At 62.3% G+C, this 19,748-nt stretch overlaps 1 protein-coding gene across 1 annotated transcript; it reads right to left on the bottom strand.

Annotated features, from left to right (window-relative positions):
- Positions 1-55: 55 nt before the first annotated feature.
- On the bottom strand, positions 56-19,536 carry MTSS2 (MTSS I-BAR domain containing 2). The gene is given in 16 exon segments (XM_020896655.2): positions 56-3,187; positions 3,265-3,430; positions 3,603-3,779; positions 4,034-4,108; positions 9,408-9,516; positions 9,518-9,628; positions 10,978-11,075; positions 11,976-12,083; positions 12,265-12,422; positions 13,245-13,253; positions 13,478-13,552; positions 13,635-13,726; positions 13,804-13,888; positions 14,651-14,724; positions 14,801-14,862; positions 19,115-19,536. Coding segments are annotated over 16 exon segments (2,529 nt in total). The 5' UTR covers positions 19,490-19,536; the 3' UTR covers positions 56-2,432.
- Between the last annotated feature and the right edge of the window lie 212 nt (positions 19,537-19,748).

The raw sequence follows: 19,748 nt of genomic DNA, 5'->3' as shown, positions 1-19,748 counted from the left end.
GGGCAAAGGCGGCGGAGGAAGCCAGTAGACAGCAGGAAGCCAGTAGACAGCGGTGTTAATTACAGTACAACTTTATTAATACTGGGATCTTCACAGTGCATTTGTTACTTGTAGCAGTGACTATTTAAATCAAGGGGAGGGTGGGCTGCGGAGGTGGGTGGGGGGGAAGGAGAGGATAATTTATCCAAAAACAGACAGAAGAGAAACAAAATGGTTTAGATGGGATAGGGGCACCGGGCAGGGCGGGTGGTGGAGGGGAGACACAGTGAGTGGGAACCAGAAGGGGAGGTCTAGGGAGGGGAAATAAATTAAAAAAAGGAACAAGTTAACAACAGCACCAGAAAAGTTACTTCAGTCAAAAGACGCTTTGAATAGAGTATTTCTCTGTACAAAAAGAAAAAAATGAAACAAAGGTAAAGAAGTTCCCCAAACCAAAGTTTGTAACATGGGATGGTTGGCTCGGATCCTGAAGGGGCAGGCCTACTTGGCGGTCACTAGAGGGATGAGGCGGTCAAGGGGGTGGAGGAGCTATGTACAGCCCTGGGGGTGGCCTGGAGGGGGAGCCCGCAGTCTAGGTGAGGGGTGCCTGTGCCATGCCCACCCCCCTGGGGTCCCCGAGGCCACACCCCTCCTCCGGGCAAGCTCTCACGGGACCCGGGGTCCCCCCCCTCCCCGCCACTGCCCCTTACCCTGCTCACATCAGATAACCTGCGTCTTCAATCAGCCCACCTGGACAAACCCTTGGGGTACACTCTGCCCCAAGCCTCCAAGTGCAGGCCGTCTGCTCCCCCGGCCCTCCTCCAGGTGTGGTGCGCTCAGCTCAGCAAGGCTCCTTTCTCCCACCTAGCGACTTACAGGTACCGTCCTCCACCCACCTCTGGGGAGCCCCTCAGAGGCATCCCTGGTTCCCCACACCCGCCTGGCGGCCATGCCTAGACCCGTTTCTGGAACAAGAACTACCAGGAGCCCCGGGTCCATCCAGACCAGGAAGAGCCAGCTCTCCTGACCCCAGGAGCCCCTGCCCCGTGACCCTGCCAGCATGGCCGCTCTCGGCAGGCCTGCGGGTCATAGGAAGCCCTCCGCTTGCCCTTGGCACACGTGCTTTTACCTGCTTAGAGTTGGCGCAACATGCTGTGCGGGTGGAGGGGTGCACTCCCCCACCTCAGTCCTGCCACCCGGGACCACCCTGGAATGGCATCCCCTCTGACAACAGAGTCAGAGCCAATCTCCCCCAGCAGCCCTCCCCCTTTGGCCTGCAGCAAACGGGCGGGAGGCCCAGCCCCCGGCCCCTTCCCAGCGCATTGTGGCTTTGCTCTGGACACTGCAGGGAACACTGCCCCTGCCCCTGGCCCCGGGAGCCGAGTCGGCTCTCGTTGTCCTCCCACGGCCGTCAGGCCACCGCAGGGCCCTCTGTCCCTCAGGCACTCTTGGACACACCCTGTACCGGCTACCCTGTCCCCACACGCAGTCCTTGTTCGGTCAGCTCACTTTATTACATATTCATAGAAGAACCCACCCCCCACCCTCTCCAGTTTCAGTCCCTGACCCAAAGGTGGCTGAAACTGTCACCAGAGTCAGAGTCCCCACGTGCCCAGATGACGATGGGATTCTGAGCAGCTCCTGGGAGCCCGGGAAGCCAACAGCCTGGCCTCCACCACCTTCCCTGCTGCCCTGCCCCGCCCCAGCCACACGTGCAGGCAGGGAAGCTGTCTCAGGGCCCCCACCCTCCTCTGGGTAGGCACCCTGCACGTCCTCCCCAAGAGACTCGACTTGGGCCCCAGGCCCCCGTCCCCAGTGGGTGGGCTGGCTCCTAACTTCACTGGCCCCCCCAAATGGCCAGCTGCTCTGTGGAGCCTTCGGGTTAAACCAGACACTAGCCCTGGCCCCTCCATGGACCCCGCCTCCCTGATGGAGGAGAGCCTGGGAGACGCAGAGACGGGTGACGGCGGGTGATGGAGACGGATGTGGGGGGCCCTGGCCAGGGGCGTCGGACCACTGTCCCTGGGGAGACGGGGAGGCGCTGGGCCTAGCTGCCTGAGCAGTGCACTGCGGGCCCCGCCAGGCAGGTGGGCCCCTCCGCTGGGGGCACGAGCACAGCTCTGTGGCTCGCCCGAGTGGGGAAAGGGCAGAGCCGGGCAGGAGGGAGAGGAAGGGTAGAGTAGGCAAGAAAAGGTTGAAACAGGCTTCAAATCCAGTTCAAAGCCCGCAGGCTCCTTCCTGGCACAGTCTAAGAAGTCACTTCCTGTTTAAACCATGAAATCCAAGCTGGGTTTCTCCTCCCAATAAAGTGGCTTTGACTCGTGTGACTTAAAAAAAAAAAAGCTCGCCTGGCTCTGCTCACTCCTGACTGTGCCTTTGCTGTGAGCCGCCGCTGCCCATCGGCCAGGTCCCCTGCCTCGCCTGGCCGGGGGCCGGGAGGGAGGGAGGCGCCATCACAAGATGCGGGGCGCCGACCTGTCGTTGGTGACGGTCCTGCGGAGCCGCACCCCGCGCCGGATGGCCACCAGCATGTCTTCGGCTGGAGGCTCGCCAGGGGCGGCGGGGGGTGGGGCGGGCGTCTCCTCCGCGGGGGCGGCCGACAGGGCGGAGGGGAAGGGGAACTGGCCCTCGGCCAGCGCGTGGGCGCCCGCCACCAGCTCCCCGAGCTTCTCCACCAGGCTGTGCCGGTTGGCGGCCAGCTGCTGCTGCTGCTCCTCGTCGTCCTGGGCCGCCAGCCCCGCGTAGCCGGCCGCCTCTGGGGACGGGCTGCCCCAGGCCGTGTTGGGCAGGCTGAGCCTCTTCGGAGAGGCTTTGGCCAGGTCCGGCGCCAGGGCCGCGGCGGCCTCGTCGGCGTAGAAGACGCACTCCTCGCTGCCCGCCCGCGTGGGCCCCACGTAACCGGGGGAGTCGGGCACCGTGGGCGTCTTCACCGGCACGATGGGCGGCCGGATGGGGATGGGGCCGGCGCTGGAGAGGGCGCGGCGCACGGTGGGCTTGGTGGACGGCGTGCGGCGGATGGTGGCCACGCCCGGGGGCGCCCCCGAGGCGGTGGGCAGCCCCGCGGTGGAGGCCGGACGCTTGGTCTGGATCAGGCGGCGGTAGTTCTGGGCGATGTTGCTGTTGCGAGGAATGGTGGACGACTTGTCGAATTCGGGGGGCCCCTCGCCGTCTGCGTCCCCGTTCACGGAGTAGCAGTCGTAGTCAGAGCCTGGCGGAGCACGGGACGCGGTGAGCCCAGAGCCTCGGGCGAGACGGCGCGGCCCCAGCCCGAGCCCTGGGGCCTACCTTGGGAGGGGATGGTGTCCTCGGAGCATGAGGGCGTGGTGGTCTGCGTGCTGTAGCCACTCGAGTACTGCAGGGAGTCCCGGCTGCTCTTCTGGTGCTCCAGGCTCAGGCCGCGGGTCAGCACCATGGCCAGGTCGCTGGCCGCAGGGGACACCTCCTCCCCGTGCTGGGTGCGGGGAGACCGCAGGCTGAGGCCTCGCTCCCTGCTTCCCGTTCCGCCCGGCCGGGGAGGCAGTACCCCTAGGTGGCCCGGGCTGGCCCCGTGACCACTTGCCGGGCCTTAGAGCTGGCCTGGGAGAGAGGGGGGCCCGTTCATCCGGCCCGGGAGCGGCCCTTACCTTGGCTGCGATTGTGGCGGGGGACATGCGGGGCCGCGGGGCCTCCTCTCCACTGGGGCCCGGGGCGCCCCCGCCGGCCGGGCCTGGCTCCGGGTCTCGCAGGAGCTCCACGCGGTCCTTCCTCCGCTGCAGCGCGGTGCCTGCGGGCTGCTCGTGGGGGCCGGCCTTGGTCCAGTCCTGGAGGGCGAGGCGGGCGGGTCAGGAGGCCCCTGCGCCCTGCTCCTCACGGCTGAGGGCAGAGCACCCAGGGCACTGTGACTCCCCAGCCCCTCCTGGGCTCCTTGTCCTGCAGGACGGAGGAGGTGAGCATGTGGGGAGCAGCTGCATAGGGTGCCCAGGAGGTTTCTTTTGTGGGGTATGTGTGCGTACGCATACCCCTCTGGTCGAACCTGGTCCCTCCCTGAGTGCCCGGGCAGGTCGGGGGCACTGACCGAGGTCGGGGAGCTGCACTCGCTAACGGACTGGCAGGTCTCCGAGGCCTCGGAGGATGCGGAGCTGGAGGACTTCTGCAAGTGGAGGCGAGCGGGCAGGCGGACGGGGCAGGGTGGCAGGCGGGGAGGGAGAGAACACATCCGGTCACGGCGCCAGCACGTGGGGGGCCCTGACTCAGCCCCCCACGGCCTCCCCGCCCACACCACGCCCTGCGCCGCCAGCGCCTGCGCGGAAAGCAGCACCCAGAGCGCACCCCCGGCGCGGACCTACCCCACCGCAGCCCAAGAACCACGCTCCTGAGAATTAACAAAGTGACTGACTGCTGCTGGCCTGCACGTGGCGAGCAGGGAAAGAGCGATGCTAAGGACGGCAGTGGGGTGCTGGCTTGAGCTGCCGGGGACTTTGTCACCGTTCTCTCGGAAGGGCAGGCCTGGGGGGGAATGAGTCCAGGGTTCCATCCTGCGAGTGTTACGCGGGGCTGCCTGTTAGGTGTCTAAGCCCAGATGCAGTGCCAGCAACGGTATTTAACAATCTGGAGTTTAGGGAGAAGTCAGGTTTGGAGCCCTAAATCCAGCAGCGTCAGACAGAACCAGGTGACGCAGGCAGTCGGGATGAGGGTGGTTAGAGAAAGGGCTCAGGACGCCAGGCTGCCCTCAGCGCCTGGGAAGGAGAGGACGGCCCAGTAAAGAGGAGTGACTGGACCTGCCAGTGGCGTGGAAGACGGCGAATAGGCGACAGTCACAGAAATGCGGGAAGGACCCTACCCGCCACGGAGGGAGGGCCAGTGGTGCGGGGGCTGCTGGGATGGGGCAGATGGGGCAGCGGGGTGTCCATGGAGACCCCCAGGACTGCTCATAGAGCGGCGGGGCGGATGCCCAGTGAAGACAGGGCCGAGGACTCCCGGCGGCTCCTGCTCTGGCAGTGGCAGGGGCCAGGTGCCCGGGGAGGCCCCCAACTCAAGACAAAGGGTGAAGAAAAGGAAGCAAGGGCAGAGCAGGACCACGAGGGTCCCCAGGGCAGAGGTGGCTTCAGCACTGTGGTTGAGACTGGGCAGGCGCAAGACGGAGAGCCCGCCGATGACCGGAAGTAAGCCTGGAAGGGGACCGGTCAGGTGCAGCTCTCCACGTCCTATGCCCACCAAGGCACATTCTCGAAAGCATCTTGGTTTCAACTCCCAGACTTTTTTAGTTATGATTAGCCAAGATGACCAAAAGAAAAGGAAAGTAAACTCTGTAAGTAAGGATTCAAAGAAAATAATAAACACGTTGAGAGTTTTACCAATATAATTGCTAAAACAGAAAGAGAAAAAAATGTTTGGAAAACTCAGTGGAAAAATTCAACATCCATTCATGAAAAACACTCACACTAGTGATAGAAAGGAACTTCATTCATCTGATAGAGTTGTCTGCAAAAATATCAATTCTTTTCTTTCTGAGGCTGGAGAAAGATAAAGATGCCCACTATCACCATTTCTATTAAGTACTAGAAGTCCTAGCAGTGCAATAAAGCATGAAAAAGAAGTAAAAAGGAGTAAAAAACAAAAGGACTAGAAAAAAAGAAACTGATTGTTTGTAAAAGACCTGATTGTGTATGTAGAATATTCATTCTATGATTATCAGAACTAACAAGTGTTTTTAATGAGGTTATTGGATACAAGATCAACATGCAAAAAAAAAAAAAAAAAATCAAATTGCTAAATATCAGCAGCTGAAAAACAAGTAAGAGACTCTGAAAAAGCCAAAATAATTTAAAATAGCATTAACAAATATCAAATACCCAGGGGAAAAAAATCCAGTGGTATATGTGCAAGATCCTCATATGAAAACAGCAAAATATTACTGAAAGAAGGTAAAGCCATAATAAAATGGAGAGACACATGTAATCCCAGTCAGAATCCCAGGGATTGCTTTTTTTAAAGTGGAAACTAGCAAGCTAACATTAAAATTTAGAAGGAAATGCAAAGGGCCCAAAACAGACAGATAATATTGAAGAGTAACATACCTAGAGAACTTTTATTACCAGGCGTCAAGGTTCTGTATAAAGTTACAATAATTAAGATGGTGTCCTACTGGTATAAGAACAGACAGATCAACCAGTGGAACAGAATACAAACTCCAGAAACAGCTACACCATTCACAGACACCTGCTTTATGATGAAGTTAACACACTACAGTGCAGTAGAGGAAAAAGATGCGATTTTCAATAAATTGTCAATTAGATATCCATATGGAAAAAAATTACTCCTTCAGTTCAGTTCAGTCGCTCAGTCATGTCCGACTCTTTGCGACCCCATGGACTGCAGCCCACCAGGCTTCCCTGTCCATCTCTCATACTAACACACATACGAACAGTCAATTCCAGATGACCTGCAGATCTGAGTGAAAAAAGGTAAAACAAAAAGGCTTTGCAGGGAATTCCCTGGTGGTTCAGTGGTTGGGACTCCACACTTCCATGCTGAAGGCCCAGGTTCAGTATCTGCTGGTTGGGGAATTACAATCCCACAAGCGGAGCAGCAGAGCCAAAAAAAAAAAGAAACAACTTTTGGAGGAAAACATCTTTGTGACCCTGGAGTACACAAAAATAGTGCTAACAGGACAGAAAAAGCACTAACGATTGGAAAAAATGGATAAATTGGACATACATTAAGAATTTTACTCCTATTAAAGGAGAAAAAGAGCAACCCACAGACTCAAAACAGATTATCAGATGAAAAGACTTGTAGCCACAGTGTATAAGAAGTTCTACAAATCAACAAGAAAAAGACATACAACCTAGTAGAGAAAAAGCAACAAAAGATCTGAACATTTCCTTCATAAAAAGAAGATATGGCCTTTAAAAGTATGAAAAACCATTCAACCTCATTAGTCATTAGGGGAATGCAAATTAAAAACACAGGGCACTGTGACTGTAACACCTACCAGAATGGCTAACGTGAAAAGAATGTAGGACACGCAAGCTGACGAGGCGGAGCAACAGCAATAAAGCTGCTGCTCTGCTCCTCCTGCCCTTCTAACTACGGGGAGGCAGCAGACACAACCGCAGTGAGCGACGTTCCACAGAACGCAGGACAGCCTCCCAAAGTCGCGGGGGAGGGACCGAGCAGCCAGCGCAGGCCGGAGAAGCCCAAGGCCACAGCGTGAGATGCAGCACAAGGCCTGTGTAAGAGCCTGGGCTCCTGGGCTGGGAAAGCTGGCGTCACGTGAACAAAGTACGCCAGCGGCTACTCGCGGCGCGCCCATGCTGGTCCCCTGGTGTTGAAAACTTGGTAGTTACACGAGATGTTAACCTCAGGGGAGACTGCAGACGGCGGGTGGGAACTGTACTCTCTTTACAGATTGTCTACAAGGCTAGAGTTATTTCAAGATAATCATAATAAAAATAAACCTTAATGGACAGGTTAAATCGCTGTAAAATAGAGAAGGTGCACTGGATGATAGACCTGAAGAGATGATCCAGAGAAACACGGAGATGGGAGGTGTGGCGGGGGCAGACACAGAAACAAGGCCAGAGGGCCTGACGCACGCTTCCCTGAGAACCAAGAGTGAGAACAGAGAATGCCTGCAAACTCCTAGAACCAATGAAAAACACGAGTGCAAAGACAGGAACTCAAACCCACGCAGGGAGAGAAAGGGAGAAGATCCACAACCAGACACGCTGCAGGAAAACGCAAGTGACCAGGCAGAGCAGTCAGGTCACTCACAAAGGCACGGCAGTGAGGACAGCAGCCTCTCGGCCGGCAGCAGAAGCCAGAACATGGGGAAAACACCCTCGGGGTGTGGCGACAGAGCAGCTGGCACCCGGCACTGCATCCCTGGCAAAACTAGCTTTTAAGGAAGAGGAAAAAAGTGAAGCCTGTTTACAGGAAAACAAACCTGAGTTTACTACTACAGACCCATTCTAAAGGAACTTTAGAGGATGTATTTTACTTCAGAAAGAAGCAAAATGACTGTAAAAGGAGAAAACTAACAAAAAAAGTATAAACACATATGGGTAAATCTAACAGATACTTACGTATAAGATAATGATGCAATTAAGAAGAAAAATGTCAATTCCCTAGAATTGATGATAAAAAAAGGAGAAAATAGCATAAAATAGCTTATAAGGGGAGGGGGTAGGTGACCAAAGTTAAAGTATCTGTTAAGGTCCTTGAATGATTCAGGAGCCTGGGTTAGGACTTTGCTAAGGATGTGTTGTAAAATTTCAAGGTAACATGTATAAGAAAGGAAAGAAGTATAACTTAAAATCCAGTAGAAGGAAATAATGCAGGAAGAAAAAACAAACAAAAAGCAAGAGAAGAAACAAAAGAAGCACAGATAAAGCAGAGTGAGCAGAAATAAAAAAGAAGTCCAAATATTCCAGTATTATCAATAAATGTGAAAGGACTTAAAAATGTCAGTTGAGAGAGATTGTCAGCCTGGATAAGAAAAGAAAATCTAGGCATATGCTGTTTACGAGAGACTCATCTAAAACATAAGGACAGAGTGAGTTTAAAAGCTAAGGGATAGGAAATGATAACATAAATGTTGAGCTGAAGTAGCTGCAATAAAATCAAACAAAACAGACTCACTCTATGCTAGAAAACCCACAAGCAACAGAGGGTCAGCTGCATCACGTGGGGAGATCCAGTTCCCTGCGAGGTAACATTTTAAAGCCGTATGGACCTAGTAGTCTCAAAGGCATACGCATACATGGATTAAGGGCACAGGAGAGTGAATTACACTAGCTTTTCCGTTACGGAAAGGTGACGCAGACAGGAGTGGGTGGGGAATGAGACGGAGGCGGTCAGTGTGGACACAGCTCCTGAGCAGTTTTGCTGAGGAGGAGAGACAAGGCTGGAGGAGGCTGAGAAGGGACAGTGCTGGAGCATGTGTCTATGTGCCGACAGGAGTGGGCCTGCCTAGGAGGGCAGTCTGGGCATGCCGTGGGCACATCCTTGGCGAGAGGGCAGCCTGCAGAACGCTGGGCTCAGAGGGAGGCCGGGGCCATGGTGGGCGCCTGGGCACGCAGCCTGACCCCGTGTCCTCTGCCCTAGCCCCTCCAGTGCCTCTCACAGCGCCTGAGGGTCTGAGCCTGCCTCTGAATGGGTCCTCGTGTTCAGAGTGAGAGCGGGGTAAGATGCCCGCAGATCCTGGGGCTCCCTCTGCGGGCCACCCACCCCATCTCAGCCAGCCCTGGCATGGGGGTCACGGGGCCAGAGCTGGCAGGCTCCTCCAGACCTTCCCCTCCCCTGCCCTGAGGCAGTGGGCTCAGGCTGGTCTGGGCGCAGCGGTCCTGGGGGCCTGCAGGCTGCTCTCAGCGGCGGTAGGCTGAGAGTGTGGATCCCCACAGTGTGGATGGCCTGGGGCTGGCATGAGCTCAGCAGACGCCCCTCACCTGGCTGGTGATGTCTGAAGGCATGGGCGAGGGGGGCTTGGAATAGGTGGCGTCCTGGGAGACGAAGCCGGAGTCGTGGGAGGAGACGCTGGAGGGGCGGGTGGCAGGGGGTGGGCTGCGCCAGGCTGCGGTAGCGACAGGCGGGGCCGGGTGAGCACGTTTGGGTGCCCCCGGGCCAGGGGGCGCCGCCACCCTTGGCGCTGCTGCCGCTGCTGGGGGCGCTGGGGAAGGAGGGGCACGGCGGCCAGACAGGGAGACACAGGGCGCATGTGGGAGGGCAACATACGAGGGTGGGCAGAGAGGCGGGCAGGGGGAGGAAAAGACAGGGTCAGACCAGGCTCTGAGACCATGGGCCAGAGCAGCGGGGTCCCAGACTGCAGGCCGGGGGGCGGGGCCGCCCGCTGCCCCAGGAGCCTCTGCCAGGCACCCTGAGGCAAGGCAGCCCATCGGAGACCTCAGGCTGATGAGGCGGAGACCGAGTCACCATGCGTCAACACTTCCCAGTCAGGCCACAACCAGACATGAGTCAGGTCCTGCCTGTCTCCTCAAAGTCTGGTACTTGCCACCAGATCCTGACCGAACGTCTGGAGTGGCGCGCTGGTCCTACACTCACCACCACCCTCCCCTTTTTCACCTCTGCAGCTCATCCTCTCTGTATCTGTGTCCAGGCTGGGCAACGCTCCTGGCAGTGAAGGTCACCATCCTCCTGAGCGCGACCCGGGAGGCCCCAGCCTCCACCCTTGGCCACGGGTGACCCCTGGGATCAACCTCCCTCCTGCGTCAGTCACCCACCCGGGCTCTGAAGAGCCTCCAGCTGCCGTGGACCCTTCTCTCCCTGCAGGAGCAGCAACTGCTCTCCCTGGGTCACCGCCCACAGCCTGGGTGCCCAGCCAAGGTGGTTCTAGAGAAAGTGTGCCTGGCACAGAGGAGTCTCCCCACCAGTAACCTGCTCTGTGCTCAAAGACCGACCCCAGCCCAGGGAGCCTTGAATCCAGACCCCTCCCAGGAAGCACCCCGACCTCAAGCCTGCCTGCTGGTCAGGCAGGACCCCGGCCCTGCCCTGGCCCTGCATGGCCCCCGGGGCTAGCTTGGGCTGAGGGTTGGCCCTGTGGCAGCTGCCCATAGGGACCAGCCAGGCCGCAGTGTCCACAGGTAAGCTTGGAGCCTCCGCACATGCCTTCCCCATCTTAGATTCTTACTGCCGCCCAGGCTGTGCTGGGCCCGGCTGAGCTGAGGGGTTAATGCTGGCATTCTGTACTTCAGCTTCCCCCTCCATGAAATGGAGACAATACCATACCTGATGGAGTGGTGTTAGGATTCAATGAAGAAAATGCAAAAAGCATTTGACAGGGCAGCTGTTGCATCCTTTCCTGCTGCCGCCACCCTGCACCCTGTCCCCTACGCCTGCACTAGCAGCAGTCTTGCAATGTGAGTGTGTTTTCCCTGTGCCTGCAGATTCCTTGACGATGCAGCAGTTGCATGGATTCTGGGGCCACAAAGCGATTCCTGACGGACTTCTGGGGGACCTTCCCCATTTCTTTTCCCTGCCCCCACCCAGTCCCCTGCTGACCTGCACATGCTGGACTTCCGGGAGCTGGAGCTGCTAGGCGATGAGGGTGGGGTCTGGTACGACCAGCTGTAGTCTGAGCCCTTCAGGTCTGTGATCACCTGGACAGGGACGTGGATGGGGTCGCTTGGGGCAGCCCGGCCCCCGCAGAAAGCCTCCGCACTTCCCTGAGTCTTCCTCCAGAGGGCTGGCAGGGCCTTCCCGATTGAGAACCAGGCCCCAGAGGAGATCTCGGGGATTCAGAAGCCCTCCACATTCCAGCCTTTTCCTAAAGCCAGCTCCTCACTCAGGGCCAAGAGACAGGGCTGCCAGAGAGGGGGGGGGATGCCAGGGAGGTTGTGCCCTCTCTGCTTCTCAGGGATGCTGGCCCAGCCAGGACATGGGGGAACCTGGTGCTCCCGAGGACTCCCTGGGCTGGTGGAAGAGTCGGCCCAGAGTGGCTGTGCAAGACCATGGGGTCCAACCCTGGCTCTGCTCTGCCCCCAGGCGAGCTGCTGGTCCTCTCTGAGCCTCAGTTTTCCCTTGGGAAATGCAGCTGATCCTTCCTGTCTTAGAGGCCGTGGAGGGGACTGAATTAGGTGACCCATGGGAAGGGCTCGGCGTGGGGCTGGGCACACAGTAAGCGCCAAGAGGAGCACCACAGTGCTGTCAGCGAGGACTGCCCCTGGTGCAGCGGGAGCCTGGTGCTGAGAGGTGGGCAGAGTGGCCACGGGGGCAGCTTCACGTGTGTGCGGGGGCTGGCAGGTGTGGGCATGGAGGCCGAAGGCACCATCAGGACTGGCTTGCTCGGAGCCTGGCCCTGCGGATCCGGCCAGGACGTGCGGCCGTCTGCTCTCAGTGTGAGGCCCCACCGGGTCCCGGGCACACCCTGCTTGTGTGGGCAGGTGCCCCTAGAACCCACGGGGGTGGCCTTCTGCGCCCAGCTGCTTCCCCCACACGCTTTCCCATTGCCTCCTCCACTGTCCCTAGCCAAGGCGGGCTGTCCCTGGGGCTGGCCGCACCTGTTCGCTGGCGGGGGGCAGCTTGTGCGGCTCCGCGGTCAGCACCACCAGGTCGTCGATGATGCCCTGCAGGTGGGTGATCTCCCCCAGCATGGTCAGCTCGCCGTTCTGACAGGGCAGTGAGTCAGCCTCCCGGCCCTCCCCACCCAGCCACCCCTCCCTCACCCTTCCCCCCTGGCCCACACGGCTCGGGTGATGGTCCTTGGGACCTCTTGGGATTCGTGAGGGCCCCTCAACTGGCCCCATCGTGGAGATGCTGAGAAGGGCTCCGTGTCCCCGCGGGACCCACCACCACGGGCTGCAAGAACGTGATGAAGGTGCAGAAGCGGCCGCGCTCCTCAATTAGGGCCCGGCGCACCGCCTGCTTCTCCGTCTCCTCCAGCAGCAGGTACATGTCGTTCACGTCCTGCAGGGCGCTGTCCAGCTGGGGCTGCAGGTCTCCTTTCCCTGGGGGGTGGGGACGAGAGGCCGCGCTGGGGACGCGGGCCGGCCCACTGCATCCCAGGCTCAGGCCCCCAGTGGGATCCCTGGCCGTGAGGCTGGGCACTTCCAGGGGGCCCAGGGACCGGGGAGGGCAGCCAGGACGCCGGGGCTCGTGGAAAGGCTGGTCCCCAGTGCAGGCAGAGAGGACAGACAGGCACACAGGAAAGACACCAAAGCTGCAAACCCACCCAGGTCCTGGGGCAAGCAGAACCCTGGGCAGCCCCGGGGCCACCCGGAGCAGCTGTGCTCAGGGCAGTGGGGCGGAGACCTCCAGGAGAGCAGAAGCTTCTGTCCCCAGACACGGACATTGTCACTGCCTGTGGGGTGAGGTGCCTCCCCTCCCCGGCCCAGGGAGGGAGCGTGGAAGCGGAACAGAGTAGAGCATGGGGCGGGGCTGTGGGTTGGGCCCAGGGCGTGGGAAAGGGGGTGTCTCATGGGGGTCCCCACTCTGCTCAGGAAAGATGCACAACAGCAGCAGGAGCGACACAAAGCAGCAGCGAAAGAACCACAGAGAGCGACAAGAGACAGGCGTGGGGGGCGGGGCAGAGCAGGGGGTAAGGGCCCTGGGGGGCCCGGCCCCCACCCTGCCACCCAAGCGCTCCTGGCCTGGCAAGCCGACCCCGCACAGCCCCGGCCTCGGCCCCAGCCCCTCCCTCGCTGACCGACCACCTTCCTCGCTCCTCCTTGGCCTGAAGAGGCTCCTCCAATGGCCCTGAGCCGGGGGAGACAGACAGAGCGACAGGGAGACAGGGAGGGTGAGCAGCTGGGGACGGGCATCTGACTTACCAAGCAGCTCTACAGGAGGGTGGGGGGAGGAGAGGAGAGACAGAGAGAGACCGTGTGAAAGAGCCGGAAGGATAGAGCCGCTCCCGGGGGCGGGGCCTCCCGAGCAGGGGGTCCAGTCCGAGGCGGCAGGCACCCCCTCTGCCCACCCCAGAGGCGTCCAGCACGGGGGGCCTCAGGTCGGACGCTGCCCTGGGCACGGCGGGGCTGCGCCGCTGCGGCCGCTCGGGGCTCACCTTTGCGTGCTTTCTTCTGCAGCTTCAGCGTGTCCGAAGACTTCTTCTTGATCTCGTGCCGCGCTCGTTTGTACTCTGTTCAGAGGGCGAGAGAGCGGCGCTATGACCAGGTTTCTGCCAGTGGGGAGCTGGAGGGCGCGGCCGGGCCCGGACCTACCTTTTGCGTGATCCTTGTCCAGCTGGTTGGCCGACTTCTTCCAGTCCTCAATGCGCTCCTGCAGCGGGTTGATGAGGCTCTCCAGCAGCGCGCTGTGGGCGACGGAGGGCGGGTCAGGGCCGCCCCGGGGTCTTCCCGCGACCCCCGCCCCCGGCGCGCACGCACTCACTTGGTGAACTGCCGCAGCTTGGTTTCGATGCTGCGGTGGCGCATGCACATGCGCGTGAGCGCCGAGCCGATGTCCCGCGTGGCCCCTGGGGGCAAGCGCCGCGTGGGCGGGGCGGCCGGGCTCCTGCAGGCCCAGCCCGGGCCACGCGGGGGCGCGTCCGGCCCGCGAGCCGAGCCTGCAGCCTGCCGGCCCTGAAGTCCCCAGCCCGCCATCCCGCCGCCCGCACATCCCCATCCGGCCGCCCAGCCGTGCCCCGTCTGCGACCTCGCCGCCCCGGCAGGAGAGCTGACCTTTCTCTCTAAGCAGTCAGGCCAAGAGCTGTCCCCGAACCCCAGACGGGAGAGGCCCAGACCAAAGACGGTTCAAGGAGCCAACAAAACCCCTCCCTCCCTCCCAGGATCCCCTCCAGATGTGCCCAGATGCAGGCATGAGGGTGCCAGCAGCTGCCCGTCACCTCGGTCTCACCAGCCAAGGAGGCAGGGGCCCCGGGTCCCCACTGCTCGGACCAGAAGGTCGCGGAGCCGCCAAGGCCAGCAAGGGAATCTTCCCCTGCCCCGTGTGCGCCCCGAAGGGCAGACAGGGAGAGAGCCAGACTCACCTAAGAGTGTGAGCCCTGGCTGAGGGGCCGACCCAGCCACCCGGCAGCAAGACAGCCCCCCCCCGCCCCCAACATCCCTGTTGTCTGTCACCGGCTCCTGCTTGGTGACGCGAGGCTCACTCTCCAGAGAGCCCGCTCCAAGAGCGAGCAGGACCCAAGGTCCCGACTCTGGGCCCGGGTCCTCTCGGGCTCACACCCACTCCGCCGTTCTGCGTGCAAGCCCAACCTGCGGCCGCGTGCCCTCCCCACCTCGGGTGTTGGTGGCCATGTCGGCCACTTTCTGGAAGGCGTCCAGGAAGGCCACAGCAGCCAGCACGGTGGTCCTGGGGAGACGGGCGGGGGGCGGTCAGTGGAGGGTGGCCTCACGCCCTGACCTCTCCCCAGCTGGGGCACCCTCACCTCAGCTGGGAATGCAGCTTCGTGGCCTTGGAGTTGAAGTCCTCCCAGATGGGGTAGGAGCTCTGCGGAGGGGACGGGAGAGGCAGTGAGCCGCCACGAGGGGCCCCCTGGGCCGGGCCCCCTCGTGCCCAGTCTAGACCCCGGGCCGTGTCTGGAAAGCAGCCTTGCCCCTGTGGAGAGGGGGCTTCCGGGGCTCCTCTGGGGGCAGACACAGGCATGAAGAAGGCCTGGCCCCAGAAACAGGCACCTCTGCCCGCCCTGTGCTCCCAAACGCTCAGGAACCCCAGCCACTGTGAGCGGTGGTGTCCCACATCCTCAAGGGGTGAGAGGCAGGCTGCGTCTCCTTGCAGGTGGGAGGTCCTGGGGGGACTGGGCGGGCCACACGAGGGGCACTGTGTCCCCGGACAGAGCCCTGGACGGTCCACGTGGTCTGAGGGCAGAGGCACCGCGAGCCATGCTGGGTCTGAATGAGGGCCCCGTGCCCCGGAAGCGGCTGCCAGCCTGACCCGCCCATCGCAGGCCCCGGGGGACCACGGCTGCTTCGGGGCCTGGCCAGCCTGCCCAGGACCGTCAGGCCCAGGCTGAATGGGGCCTTGTGCAGCCAACACAGCCACCTTTCTCCACCCCCGGCTCCCGCCCCTCCTGGGGACACAGTGTGGCCTTTATCCCAGCCTGGCTCAAAGCTCTGAGCTGGGAGGGGGTTTCCCAGTAGAGAGGCTGGGCTCCTGATGATCAAGTTGTCCAGTGTGGTCAGCGGGCTTTTCTGGCTAATGGGCCTCCCATGGCTGTTGGGTCCCGGCCCAATGGCCCTGTGGAAGGAAGCCTTGATCTTTGAAGAAGAGCCCCAGGTCAGCAAGGCCCCAAGGTTCTTCTGACCTTCCCTTCCATGTGGGATGGGGCGCTGGAAGCCGGGGCTTTTCCAGTGGGAAGGGGGAAGGCGGAGACCCCAGCGCCCAAGGCCTCAAGGGGGAGGCTCTGCCAGGCTGGAACCCCAGGGAGGCCAGCCTGCTGGAGTGGGAAGGACAGGGCAGCTTCTGGGAGCCTCAGAAACACCCTCCCCTCCTAGCCCAGCCCAGCCAGTGCCCAGGGAAAGCAAATATTTGAGAGGTTCACAGGCTGGGGCGGGAAGGCGGAGGCTGTGGGTGGGCCGTCGGTGCGGCACAGCCTAGGGTGAAGGAGCCTGGGTCTCCCCTGGCTCTCCTGAGGACTTGGCACCATCCTGCTCAGTGCCCCCAGCCCGAGGCTGAGCTGAGACCCTGGGGGGAGACAAGGCCGTGGGGGCAGGAGTGCAGAGGCAGCGGTCCTGGGACGGCGTCTCAGCCCCTCGGCAGCCTCTATCTGAGAGCCAGGGGCTGGGAGAAGCGGGGGAGACAGGACCCCACTGAAGTCGCACCCTCACAGCCCCCAGGCCCACTCCATCCCTGGCCCTCCCAATCTCGGTCCTCCCGGGGCAGAGGGGACAGGGTGGGGGTCGGGGGCCAGGCCCAGCCCCTCCTCAGCAGGTGGACAGGAGCTCCTGGCCTCTAAGGGCCCACTGGGAAGTCATGATGAGCCCAGAGGTGAGCTCGAGGGGCCGGCGCCCAGGAGCGTCCCCTCACGCAGGCTGCGCCCATCTGTCAGGCAGGCTGGAAGCCTTGGGGCTCGTGGTCTGGATGGTGACAGGGACTGTGACTGGGGTCAAGAGTGTGGTGGGCCAGGTGCCTGGCCGAGCCCTCTCACTGTGGGGTCACACAGAGTCCTTACAGCAACGCTTTGAGGTGAATACCGCTGTCATCACCCCCATTCTACAGATGAGGAAACTGAGGCTCAGAGAGAGTAACTGGCTTGTTTACGGCTACCGAGTGTGGGGGTCAGGCTCTGATTCCAGGTCTGACTGGTCACTGCATGGCAGGAACACCCCCTTTACTTCAGGGTCTGGAAGGTGAGTATCTGGGTACCCAGGGTGGGGAGGGGTGGGGGCCCCAGTACTGGGAGAGGAGCGGGCGGCTCTGGGGGGGCAGTCACACGCTCGTCAAGGGGGTGCTCCGGTGGGCAGGCCCCGGGCTGTACAGGTGAGCAGCCCAGACTGCACCCCGGGAGAGGGGCTCTGCGGAGGCTCCTCTCTGCGCCTGTTTGCTCCCCTGGGAGATGAGCGCGGGAGCGGGATGGTGTGAAGGCCGCCTGGGAAGCACCGGCTCAGGGCCCAGCACACAGACAGCACTTGGCTGACGCTGCGGACAGAGTGGACATGCAGTCTCTGCCTCTGCCACCCGGCTGGGACCTGCGTGACACTGCCCACTCTTGGGGGCAGGCAGGTTGTGACCCCGTTTCCGGAAGGTGCAGGCTGAGCCCTGGAGCTGCACCCAGCCCTGTCATCCCGGGCAAGTCCCTGCCCCTTTCTGAGCTTCGGGGGCATCTGGGCTGCTTAAATGAGGTGGAGCAGGCAGGGAATGCTCCCGGGGCCCCTCCGCCCTGAGCCGTGCTCCCCAGACCCCAGGTGCAGCCCCCCTCCCCTCTTCGGCCACCCCCCATGCCAGGCTCTGGGCCTGCAGCCCTGGGTGGGCTCTCGCGAGGCCTGGCAGGCAAGTTCTGTTTCCTCACCCTGGCCACCTCCCTCTGTGGAAACCCCGCTGCTTCTGTGGCTCAAGCCGCTGAGCGAAACAGCGGAAGCTATCCCCCAAATCCAGAGCCCACGGCCCTGCCCTGTCCCTGGCCCAGACACCAGCCTGTGTCACAGGCGGGGGACTAGCGGGGCTCGGCATCCCGCCAGGTGAGGCCTCTCCGAGTTTGCCTCCCCACGTCAGAAAATCCTGAGCTGCTTGTTACAGTCTGGGCCCATCTCCTTTGGTCTCATCCCCAAGTTCCTCGCAAATTGCCTGGAGGCGGGGAGACGGTCCTGTCCTGCTCGCTTCTCTGCGCGAAAGGGGCTGCTCTCTGCAGCGTGTGTGGTAAGGATGCCAGCAGGACAAGGTGCGGGAAGGTGCCCCTCCGCCAGCCCTGGGAGTGGCCGGGGAGGGTGGTCTGGAACGGAAGCCTGCTGCCACGGCTGTGACGCTCAGAGGGCAGCAGGGGCTGCTGAAGGCGCCGGGGCCAGCAGAAGGCTTGGAGGTGGAGCTGGGGGGACAGGGTCTCAGGGGAGCACCCTGTGTGTGGCACCGCTGCCAACCCTGCAGTTCTGGGGGAGGGTGGCCCCAGGTCTCCTGGGTGTGGGGGGCACCGGGATCTGGCAGCCCCCCTGAAGGCCTGCCTGGGCACTGTGGTGTGTCCTCCCGGGGCTTGCGATGTCACGGTAGGATGCCAGGCTGTGTACTGGGGAGGGTGACAGGCGGGGGGCTCTGAGGAGTTCCCCGTTCCCTCCTGCCCGGCCACCCCGCCCTAGAGCAGAAGGGGAGAGGCGCGGCCTGCTGGGCCCCCGCCTGTCATTGCGGCTGGCCCTCCTCTCTGCCCAGTCAGCTGGGCCACTCTGCCAAGCCCCAGCCTCTTTGGGGGCGAGGACCCCCTCGCTCCCCGGATCAACAGTGACGGGTGAGGTCACGGGCTGTCCAACAGTCTCCTTAGTGACCTTGAGCCATTCCCAGCCTCGGTTTCCCCACCTGGTGAGCCAGTGTGGGCCAGGAGGTGGTGGCCCGCTGCAGCCTGACCTTGGGCCATCCGGGAGAGGGGCTGGAGCTGAGAGCCTGGAGCAGCAGCAGCCCTCCCCTGGGGCTGCTCCCTCAGCCCCCACCTTCTCCCTCCTCCCCCCAAGGTGGGTCAGAGGCCTTGGGGCCTGGGGCACTCATCGAGCAGACCGTGGAGTCCAGGAGCTTGTTTGGGACGCGGGCGGCAGGCGCAGAGGCGAGGCTGGCAGGGAAGGAGTTAACGGTTCCCTGCTTTATTATTTTTCGCTGCTTTGGCGGTGACAGCATTGTCTGGGCTCCGGGGCCGTCGGGGGCGGGGAAGTGGGGCACGAGGGTGGTAGAGGGCGGAGGCCGGAGAGACCCTGGACCCTTTAAAGGGGCGTGAGTCGCCCCCGGAGACAACCCCCATTCATGGTTTGGGGGTCTGGGGCGCGGGAAGCCCGCGTGTGCGCAGGCTCAGGTCGCGACCCCAAGGGGGCGCTGCGACCTGGGCGACCAGGGGCACGGACCCCGGGTATCGCACGGACACCCAGACACACGAGCGCCCACACCCCCCACGACGGGCGCCCGGAGAGCAGGGCGCACGGCAGACGCAGGCCAGAAGCGCTCAGACAAGGGCACACAGATGCGGGGCCGCTCCGACACGCCGGGACGCAGCTGCCCGCCGCCACGCGTCCCCAAAGGGGACACGCACCCGCGCCGCATCCGCGCCCGTTACCTTCATGTCGTTGACGATGGCCTGGAAGAGCCCGCCCAGGGCGCCGCACTCCTTCTCCGCCGTCTCCATGCTCGGGCCGGGCGGCGGCGCAGGCAGGGCGCTGGGACCCGCGCCGCGGCGGCTGTCGCTCCGAGGCCGGGCCGAGCCTGGCGCCTCTGGGCCGCGCTCAGCGGCCGGCCGCGCCGCGCTCGGGGGTCGCGGGCCGCCGCGGGGCGGCGCGGGCCATGTCGCGGTGGGGCTGGCGGGCGGCGCAGCCTCGGCTCGGGGACTGGCGCGGCGGCCGTAACCCGAGCGCCGAGGCCGGGGTGTCACGTGGGCGCGGGGGGCGGGCCGCGGGGAGGGGTCTGCGGGGAGGCCGGGCGGGCGCCGGCCCATTCACCGCCCGGAGCCCGGGCTTTGAAATCCGAGCCCGGGCGCGGCCAAACGGGCAGTCCGAGCAGGCCCGGCGGGCGCAGGCGCCGCCGCGATCCGGGGGCGGCGCTGCCTGGCTTCCCCGCGGGGGTGGGGCCGGCGGTTGGGTGCAGCCCCGGGAAGGGGCTCACCACCAGCCTCCAGCCTTTGGTCTAGGGTCGGGGGTGTGTGTCTCCCCGCGCTTTCGGAAGAGGGGAGCAAGTTGAGGTCCTGGGGCGCATCC

The sequence above is a fragment of the Odocoileus virginianus genome, unplaced genomic scaffold, assembly GCF_023699985.2.
Source record: "Odocoileus virginianus isolate 20LAN1187 ecotype Illinois unplaced genomic scaffold, Ovbor_1.2 Unplaced_Scaffold_15, whole genome shotgun sequence".
Taxonomy (NCBI): Eukaryota; Metazoa; Chordata; class Mammalia; order Artiodactyla; family Cervidae; genus Odocoileus; species Odocoileus virginianus.
The sequence above is the reverse complement of the archived record's forward strand: the minus strand, read 5'-3'. Positions and strand labels throughout refer to the sequence as shown.